At 31.7% G+C, this 9,194-nt stretch overlaps 4 protein-coding genes across 4 annotated transcripts; 1 reads left to right on the forward strand and 3 right to left on the reverse strand.

Moving 5' to 3' along the window:
- Nucleotides 1-139: 139 nt before the first annotated feature.
- Nucleotides 140-1,986, reverse strand: LOC143357536 (DENN domain-containing protein 10). The gene is made up of 5 exons (XM_076794099.1): nt 1,563-1,986; nt 1,292-1,488; nt 783-1,214; nt 595-712; nt 140-521 (listed from the first exon to the last, which is right to left on the reverse strand). Exons 1-5 carry the CDS (start codon nt 1,615-1,617, stop codon nt 250-252), a joined length of 1,074 nt encoding a protein of 357 aa, XP_076650214.1. The 5' UTR covers nt 1,618-1,986; the 3' UTR covers nt 140-249.
- A 200-nt stretch (nt 1,987-2,186) lies between these two features.
- On the forward strand, nt 2,187-4,083 carry LOC143357535 (uncharacterized). Its single transcript, XM_076794098.1, has 3 exons — nt 2,187-2,761; nt 2,815-3,419; nt 3,494-4,083. The coding sequence occupies exons 1-3, from the start codon at nt 2,474-2,476 to the stop codon at nt 3,855-3,857; spliced, it is 1,257 nt and encodes a 418-aa protein (XP_076650213.1). The 5' UTR covers nt 2,187-2,473; the 3' UTR covers nt 3,858-4,083.
- A 356-nt stretch (nt 4,084-4,439) lies between these two features.
- Nucleotides 4,440-8,850, reverse strand: Coq9 (ubiquinone biosynthesis protein COQ9, mitochondrial). The gene is made up of 5 exons (XM_076794109.1): nt 8,496-8,850; nt 5,835-6,032; nt 5,292-5,635; nt 4,991-5,218; nt 4,440-4,731 (listed from the first exon to the last, which is right to left on the reverse strand). The coding sequence occupies exons 1-5, from the start codon at nt 8,542-8,544 to the stop codon at nt 4,696-4,698; spliced, it is 855 nt and encodes a 284-aa protein (XP_076650224.1). The 5' UTR covers nt 8,545-8,850; the 3' UTR covers nt 4,440-4,695.
- On the reverse strand, nt 6,144-8,489 carry LOC143357532 (glomulin). Its single transcript, XM_076794094.1, has one exon. The coding sequence runs from the start codon at nt 7,980-7,982 to the stop codon at nt 6,192-6,194; it is 1,791 nt and encodes a 596-aa protein (XP_076650209.1). The 5' UTR covers nt 7,983-8,489; the 3' UTR covers nt 6,144-6,191.
- Nucleotides 8,851-9,194: the final 344 nt, after the last annotated feature.

Below are 9,194 nucleotides of genomic sequence, written 5' to 3' on the forward strand. Positions count from 1 at the left end.
TTTCTTTCATTATGGTTGAATTGCTTTAACAATTCTTTTATAGTAAACATAATATCAAATAGGTATTCTATATATTAATTATATTTATATAACTGTAGATGTACATTTAAGAAACTGTATGGTGTACACAAAAAGGATCTATATCTATAATCTCTTTTATTAAATTTTCAATGTATCTTCTTTGTCTTACAATATACAATACTGGAACATCTCGAGTAAATACATTTATTTACAAAAATATATAATGTGTTATAATAGGAATAAATTTTCTACAACAGCCAAATTGATTAAGAAATTTTCCACTGCTGGCGGTAAATTCTTTTCCTTTAGAGTTTGTGCAGACACCATCTTTCTTCCATCAGGTCCTTGAACTACAGCCAAAGATGTTAGTTGATTCAGTAGATCTTGAGTTTTATCGTTAATCTCAGATATTATTTGGGCTTCAGTGTAGGTTTGATTTTCGCATAACTGAACCATAAAGAGAGCTATTTCTTTATGTGTTTTTGTCATTGTAAGGCTCTCTAGAATGAAAAGATAATGTTTTGGAAGGACAGTGTATTGAACAGATTGAAAAATTATTAAAATTTCCTTTACCTTTTGCATGTGAAGCTACTGTAATTTCTCTAGCTGGAATGTTCACAAGTAGATCGAACAAATCTGTTCTGGAAGATATTGAGCTGTTTCTACAACCAGCAACATAATGGGAATGTCTCTACAAAAAGTATGTTAATTTAGAGGACTTATTGTAAATATAAACAATGAAATATATTAATATATTGTACCTTTAATTCTGCCAGTTCATCGTCAACTAAATCAACCCAAGGAAATAAATTATCACTAACTTTTCGATGTTTCATCAATGCTGGAAATAGGCCAGTCCATTTCAAAAGTTGTTCTAAACTGTGATGATAAACTACTATCCTTTTTTTCAAAAGTAAAGCTGTATATATTAATATAGTTTCTAACTCAAAAGCTTTAATTAATTCTCTGATGTTGGTGTTCATTGTAAAGCGATGACTATTGAAGTCATCCGAGACAAACGTTCCATTTTCTTGGGTAGAACAAGATCCTTTTGTAAATACAGAAAGATATAGTTGTAAGATTTCTGTTGGTTTTCCAGTTTTACAATACATTTTGCTGAGGACTCGTGAAAGAACTTCATATTTTCGTGGATTAAAATCTTTTGCAAATAGAACCAAAGCAAATTGTTTTACCTATTAATAGAAGAGAACATTAACATCATTCCATACTTATTTTAGTTAATTTATTTGTAAAAACTATTTTAGCTTACTTTCAGTAATTTATCAGAATCAAATACTTCACTGGAATGTATATAAAACCAATCATGCTTATGTCTTGAAAAGACAAATACTTGTGAAGAATTATATTCTGATTCTAAGTTACATTTCCTATAAACAACTGCTTTCTGCAATTCTGAAATGAATGGATAAGACCATGTCCATAACACATCTCCATTGGAATCCTTTTCTGAAATACAACAAAAGATAATAAATATTGAAAAGAATTAATTATCCACACAAATATTTAAAATAAGAGATTACCGATTATACTACAGGAAAGTAAATCCGTAAGTGGAGCCATTCTGAATTGACCCATCAAATTACATTTCAAATAATTAAACTTGTAATTGGAAATTTTATTTTCATTGCAAGTGGCACATAATCATTCCCACATTTTATCGTACTATAGATATGAAATCTAGTTTTGACAAGTTGCACATTTCGGTAGGTTATGTTTGATAACACTGTAGAATGTACATATGTATATGTAGTTATCTATACTATTGCACAATTGGTTCCAAGTTGCACTGTTTACACAAAATTAGTAAAACTGAATTTTGTGTACGGAAATTTTCCAGTTACCAAAATTTGCAAAAATCTAGTGTTTCGAATGCAACAATAGTGACATAAAAATTTTCCCCCGTTAATTTATGGTGTTACTAGAAATCAGTTAGTTCTTTATATCACAGACGAGTTATAAGCAGAGAGGATAGGTCTATTCTATACCTCGTCTGTGGTTTTAGGTCCATCTACATAATGGATCACTTTATGGGCGCGCTTACACTGGAAATCGTTCTCGAGAAACGCTGAAGTTTCGTCTCTGTAAGATGTTTCTATGAAAGTGCCAGAAATTTTGTGCTGCTGGGTATAAAATTCTAGTAACAGTAACAGTAACAGTATCAAACAGTATACAGTATACAGTATACACAACATTGAGAGACATTGTCCACAAAAACATCGTTGTGTTTAGTCAGTGCGAGAGTAATTCGGATGGACGTTCGTGAAGCAGTGTACTGCAATGAAAATTCTCGAATACCCGAAAAAAAATTGTATTTGCGGGAAGAAGACTGGATAAGAAATAGATGGCGTGTGAAATAATTCCCGATAAGATAGTGGAATTATATCCTTTCCCCGATTCGGAGCCAGTTTGAAAGGTCGCTCAACATTTGAATATGTTGAATCAGACGTCGGAGGAACAGATCGTTGCTGCTCCTCCTGGTGCAGAGAAAACACCAAAGCAAGTCTTGAAACCACGGAAATTAATTACGAGAACGTTCGATTTTCTTTGGAGACGTAATTCACGACGTGCTAGCGTAACAAAACGGGAGGATGTAGACATTAGAATCGTCGAGTGCAATATTAACAATACTGTTCCAAGAAAAACGTCGTTCAGTTTCTTCAAAAACATTAAAGATCATATGCAAACCAAGAAGCTGTCAGAGTGCAAGTTGAAGTCAAAAGTAAGTTCACAAAGATGACAGCTGTATTTTCGATCTAAGAGATATTTTTACAGGGGAATGAGATTCAAGTATCCAGCTCGTTATCCGAAGACAAAACAAATCCAGATTTGTTGACAGTTCAAGATGACAAATCCAGGTTTTGTACAGAGGAGAGTAACGTATCCGAAGTTCAATCGGAAAGTACCATTGACTCTTCTGATGACCTGAATAGTAATGAGATTCCAATCATCTATGATTCATCTCTCCAAAATGAAGAACTTTCAAAAAGTTTAAATGAAACATTCGAAAATTACTTTGATGTTGACAGAAAGCTAGACTTGCTTGATTTGGAATCCATTGATGAACTTCGAACATACAATAGATATGAAAATGTTCCTACTCCTTTTCAGTCTTGTTCTGTTAACCAAGAACGATTGGGATATCCGCTTGCAATAGAAAATAAAATAACAGATCATCCGATTGAAAATATTTTAGATTCCGTGAACAGTGATGAGACATTAAATCATGATAATAAAGTGAAAGCAAGTCTCACAGAGGAATTGCTTAAATTAAGTAACTATGGATGGTACTGGGGACCTATATCAGGCAATGAAGCTGACGCCAAACTAATATCTGAACCAGATGGTGCATTTTTAGTTAGAGACTCATCAGATGTCAGGTTTGTTTTCTAAATGCATTAGTAATAGTAAGCTATAATGTCCTTAGTATTGTTAACACCAATTTTTTTTCTAGATATGTCTTGACACTTAGTTTTAAATCCTCTGGTAAGTTACTCCATGCTCGTATGGAGCATAGCGGTGGTTTATTTTCTCTCTGTAACCAAAGTGCAAGTGCAGGATTCAGCTCTGTAGCCGATTTAATTGCATATTCAATGAATTCTAGCCAGTCGGCTCCATTTTGTTATTCACGACCTAGGTATCCTGGTCAGCCAGCATTTCCAGTTAGATTAACAAAACCAGTAAGCAGATTTACACAAGTTCGAAGTTTACAGTACCTCTGTCGTTTTGTTATACGTCAGAATACTAGACTGGATAATATCCACAAATTACCTTTACCAAAAACTATCAAAGGCTACATAGAAGAAGCTCATTATTAATACGAAGGGAAAAAATGAAACCTAATTTCTTATAAAACACATACAGTGCAAAGCTTACTGTGAAATTAGCGATATAAATAGAAACGTGTTCGAATGCTTCTTGCAGAAAAGTTTCATTCGTAGAAGTAATGAAAGATAATAAAAGCCTTTTTTTTTTAGAAAGACTGAAATGCTCATATTGTACTTTTTATAAAAATTGATAGAACATTATCAGAGTTATTGATATTATAAACATGGATAGAATCATATCAAAGTTATTGATATTAGTAATGAGGCTCCTATAAATGATAACAATAGATAATTTTGTAGCATTGTCTGAATCATTTCATTGTAAAATACGTTATATTTTGGAACGTAATGTTAACTCGTTAGGCACTGGCTGTGTAAACATATTTTTTATTACAAACTAATCTTCTGCTCAATTGAATGTTAAGGAAGGAAATTGATCTCTAGTTCTACAGAGAGATCAAATAATTTTATATAAAGACGGAACTATGTTGCCTTACTTAATCGCGACAATATTGCAGGGTAATTGTTATATACTGTTAAATTTATATTTCTAACAATTTTTATCTTTATATCTTGCATGAAAATAGTTCAGATTTATTGAATTCGACTTCAAATGTACAGATCTTGTTAAGCGATATTACTGAAATAAATTAGCAGTAATGGCTCATTCAGCATTAAATTGTGTTTCTTGAACATTATTGTACCATATGAAGTCAAGATACGTGCATGTAGTTCTTGAATTACTTATTTACTTTTGATAAATACAATCAGGAAAAACACTGCAATTGACTTTTTTCTAAAATTTATTTTTTTCTATCTTAACATTGGTTTACCTATTCCAATTCAATCCAAGTATATTACGTGCCTGATAAATAAAAAAGATATTATGTAGAGATATTATTATACTATAATAATTAGATTGTGGATGTTTATGCAAATACAATTTTGTTGACTAGTTTATAGAAATTAAAATGGATAAAAATTTGTTTTCTCTGTTACAAGTTCCAAGTTCTTCCATAGTTCAAAGAAAACAAAAACTACACTAAATATTTTACTAAAATTATAAATGCATAAAATCTACAAATTAAATATATTATAAAACTTAAATACTTAGAACCACTTACTGTAATAAAAGCAGCGCTGGCTGCTTCAGTAGCACGATTTAGAGCTTGTTCTGGCAAAGCCATATCAGAAGTTGTTGTAAGAATAGAATGAATTTGTGTTGCCTCTTTTATTCGCCTATCCAAGAAATTCCATGTTTGTTTATGGTCTTCGCTATTATCTTGCAGCATATACAACTCAGTAGTCTTATAAATACCTGCCAGTACTATTCTTCTAGTATACCAATTAATCTACTCGGGCAGATTTGTTCTGTGAGTTATTTTAAATATAAAAAATATTAAAATTGTATGAAAGTACTCTTACATCAACTGATCTGTCACCAGCATAATAACAAATATCATCAACTAAAGTAAGCAAATTAGCCAACGACATTGGAACATTGGGGGGAAGTGTCATAAGAGCTAAAGCTTGAGGCCAAGTTTTCTTGTATGGAATCACCATTCTAAGTCTTGTCTGGACAGCATCCTGTACTTGAGACTCCAATGCTTTTTTCTCTTTAATGGAATTTTCTTGAATAGCAAGAGCTTGTTCCTTGAGCATTTTATTCAACTGGTTGTTACATGTCAAGTAAAAATACTGAACTAAATCTGCTCCGTGATTCGGAAATAATCCATGAATTACACCAGGATATCCGATAGATTCAGCACCTTTGGTATACGACTTTTCATTAAATATACATATTTATTAATCAGTTAGGTGCTAAGAGCATGAAATCAAAACTAAAAATCTATAATAAATATGTTAAATGTGGATCAAATCTTTTTAATTCTTCAAATCACAACCATTCATAATTGTTAAGAATTGTTTTCAACTCGTCTACTTAACTGAAAAATTAATACAAATTACCAGCACTGATGGCTTGCTGGCTCCACCCCAGATCATGTACAAATTTTAAAGATGCATTAAGAATCTTTGACTTGATATTTTTCTCATAGTCCTCGTCGCTTTCCTTGTTATGATCTTGACTAGAATGTTGTGCATTCGTAGTAGCATTATCGGTTTGTTCTGCGAGCAGTACCCTACAAGTCCATATACTTCTAAAACCTATTAAAACGAAAACTCTGTATAAATTTACTCCTTTTTCACTTGAAAAAGCTTTTTAAATATTAATCGATTACAATGATTAGGACTTGTATAAAACAATAAACTATTGGATATGAAAGAAATTAATAAGCCATTTTATTTCACAATAAATGTACATTGTTATTTTGATGTTACAGTATTATCATTAGTTTTGGTGAATGATGTTTCAGAAATACATTCATTGACCCTAATCAAAATGCTCTCCATTACATCAAGACCATTTATTGCGTTATGACAAAATAATATTTTTTCTGATAATGGCAATGGTGGCAACTTTTCTCCACCCACAATCAATGTTATTTCAGAATCGCTTTTTTCAAATCCCATATCACTTGTTCCAACCATTTCCTTCCGTTCCTCCAGATCCTTTATTTTTACTTTCCAATGAGCTTTACATGAATCTAATGCTTCTCTCAAAGGTTTTAGAAAGTCATTTTTAAGTTTATCTATCACATTCCAAATTCCAGTTTGATTATGCCTGTCTCTGATAAGTAGAAATCTTAAAAGATTTAAACTACTGATTATTTCATCCGATATTTCTACCAGATCTGTCCCACTGCCATGTGATAATTTGCAAGTCAACTTCAACAAAGTTTCCAAATTATCGCCAAGAAAATAAGGTGTAGGCGGTGTTGTTTGAAGACATTCAATAATGGAATCTTTGAGTATGCTAGTTGTCAAACTAAGTAAACCTGAATGTTCACTAGTTTGGTATAAATGTAAAACAACATGATACCTAGCTTGCATATCAAATATCTCAACATATTTCTGAAATAATTCTAAAGCTTTTTTACGTTCTTTGTTGCTATCACAATAAATCATCACATTCACAATAGTGTCAAACAAATTTGAATAAGTATTCAATTCCAACAATTCTGATATTAGGCAATGCTTTGTTAATCTATTTAAAAGGTGATCCAGAAGATTTAATCCTTTTTCAATGGTAACTTTTTCTTTTTCTTGAAGCAATTTAATAATGAGATATATACATGCTTCAAAGATATATTGCCAATTGTAGATTTGTGGTACTTTCTCCCATAAATGCAGTTTTGTTAAAGTATAAAAATACAAATTAGCGTATGCTAAGTCCGATACATTTTCATCTGATTCAAAGAGAATCTTTTTAATGTTATAATTTTCTTCGTCCATAGTTTTCTTCTTAGAGTAATGTTTTTTACTTCTTATGCTCATAATATTTAGAAACTGAAGCAGATCCCCCGTAATATGATTCATAAGCATTACAATCTTTTCTGGTAAAGGTTGATCTGATCGAGATACTAATATGTGATCTGGCAAATAACACAGAGGTTCTCCCATTAAACAAATAAGGACACTTAAAAGTTGGTCCCTTAATTCAACATAATTTTCCGATTTTGCATTTTGTAATGCTGCTTCTTGTACCATTATTTCAACAAACGGTATAATCGCATCATAAACTTTTAGAATCCTATTTGTTAGAGTTGTAACTTCTTCGGTTTCTTCCCAAACTCTTGAGAGCTCATCAATATACGATTTTATTGTATTAATACACCAGCATTTTAATTTATCTTTCACTTTTAAAACATGTTTACCAATTATTTCTAGAATTGTACAAAAGCTTGTGTCGTCTTCCATTTGTTCTAAGAAAGAAAGCCATGTATCTGAAGGATCACATTTCTCTGCTATATCATGTAACATCATTTTACAACAGTCGAACATTTCTCTATTATGTTCTGCATTTTCATTAGTAATATAAGATGATAAAAGTTGTATAGTTGAACATGAAAAATCTATAATAACATCATCAGTAGTGTTTTCAAATAAATCTAATGCTTCTTTAGCTTTGTTTTCCTTCAGGTAATCAGTCAAATTACAATTGAATTCCTCTCCCATTCTTGTTTTACTGTGCTCCTCCTTGTTTACTTCCTTCATAGTCCTCAATAAGTCAGTGCTTTTTAATCAAATAATACGTGGGACCGTTATCAGTTTTCTCCGTCCGGTTTTCGGTTTTTTGTAATTATCATTCGATATAACAAAGATATAACCTTCTAATTGAATAGATTTGGCATTAGACTTCACAGTGACATTGTGAACTGTCACGATTTCTACTCTTGAATTGATTGCAGATTAACAAACATAGAAAACCGTGGTATCAAAATTAAAAAAAAGTACGCTAAATTAAGCCATATTACGGTATTGCCAAAATTTGTGATAACATCATATTTCATCACATATATACTTGGTATACTGTTTACAATTATAGTTGACGAGATGCGTATAAAGAAATTGCGTAAACTAATGCAATCACGTTATATCTCGCAGCATCTTCCTTATACATACGATAATTTATTTTGCAAAATTATAATGATACAAACGTCAGCATCAAAGTTGATGTGTGCATGAATCGGGATTGGTATATGTTTAGCAATTAAAAATTTCGCTTACCATTCATCGACAAACCCTTCCGCATTAATGAAACGCTAGACATTGCCATATCAACAGTTTTAAATAAACTACTTGTCGCACATTTATGCGCGTACGATGAAACCGCGGTTATTATTATTTCACTTGTGAGGTTTCGCTTTCGAATGTATTTTGTGAGCTGTGCTTTAGTTTTATAGACAGTTGTGGGCTTGCCTTAACTGTTCCATTCTGTCACAGATTTAAGATCAACACAGACATTGCATGTATTGTCTGTACTAATCTTAAGTCTGTGTTATACATCTTGGTTATAATTTGAATTTCTTTGTTCATTAGAATAACGTATTGTATTGTATTGTAGTAATTGAATTTACCTATGCAGTAGACTTTACTTACAAACGATATATTCTGTTAACAATTGAAACTTGAACCGGGCCTTTTCAATTTCTGAAAAGTCAGCAGCATCTGGAAGGCACGAATTGTGACTACATTCATGGCATACAATTTATTTCGGACATGCACACTGGAAATTCTTGAAAAATGCCGGAGTTTTGTAACTAATCAAGTAATCTGTGATTTCATCCCAGGTTTGATAAAAGACTGTGGAAGATTTCCAATAATATATATTATTAGATAGATCATTAAGGACGATTTACATATACAAAAATTATTGACATAGTGGCAGCAAGAAAAGTACGCTGAGTGGAAAAGTATCGTATTATT

The sequence above is a fragment of the Halictus rubicundus genome, chromosome 9, assembly GCF_050948215.1.
Source record: "Halictus rubicundus isolate RS-2024b chromosome 9, iyHalRubi1_principal, whole genome shotgun sequence".
In the NCBI taxonomy this organism is placed as follows: Eukaryota; Metazoa; Arthropoda; class Insecta; order Hymenoptera; family Halictidae; genus Halictus; species Halictus rubicundus.

Excerpts from the sequence above, each read along its gene's own strand:
- LOC143357536 (XM_076794099.1), bottom strand. The coding sequence starts at position 1,617 with ATGGGTCAATTCAGAATGGCTCCACTTACGGATTTACTTTCCTGTAGT. Across the intron at positions 1,215-1,291 it reads ATTCTGATAAATTACTGAAA|GTAAAACAATTTGCTTTGGT; the intron begins GTAAGCTAAAAT and ends TTCTATTAATAG. Across the intron at positions 522-594 it reads AGTAGCTTCACATGCAAAAG|AGAGCCTTACAATGACAAAA; the intron begins GTAAAGGAAATT and ends TTTTCATTCTAG.
- LOC143357535 (XM_076794098.1), top strand. The coding sequence starts at position 2,474 with ATGTTGAATCAGACGTCGGAGGAACAGATCGTTGCTGCTCCTCCTGGT. Across the intron at positions 2,762-2,814 it reads AGTGCAAGTTGAAGTCAAAA|GGGAATGAGATTCAAGTATC; the intron begins GTAAGTTCACAA and ends ATATTTTTACAG. Across the intron at positions 3,420-3,493 it reads AGAGACTCATCAGATGTCAG|ATATGTCTTGACACTTAGTT; the intron begins GTTTGTTTTCTA and ends TTTTTTTTCTAG.
- LOC143357532 (XM_076794094.1), bottom strand. The coding sequence starts at position 7,982 with ATGAAGGAAGTAAACAAGGAGGAGCACAGTAAAACAAGAATGGGAGAG.
- Coq9 (XM_076794109.1), bottom strand. The coding sequence starts at position 8,544 with ATGGCAATGTCTAGCGTTTCATTAATGCGGAAGGGTTTGTCGATGAAT. Across the intron at positions 6,033-8,495 it reads GAAGGGTTTGTCGATGAATG|GTTTTAGAAGTATATGGACT; the intron begins GTAAGCGAAATT and ends TCGTTTTAATAG. Across the intron at positions 5,636-5,834 it reads CCAGCAAGCCATCAGTGCTG|GTGCTGAATCTATCGGATAT; the intron begins GTAATTTGTATT and ends CGTATACCAAAG.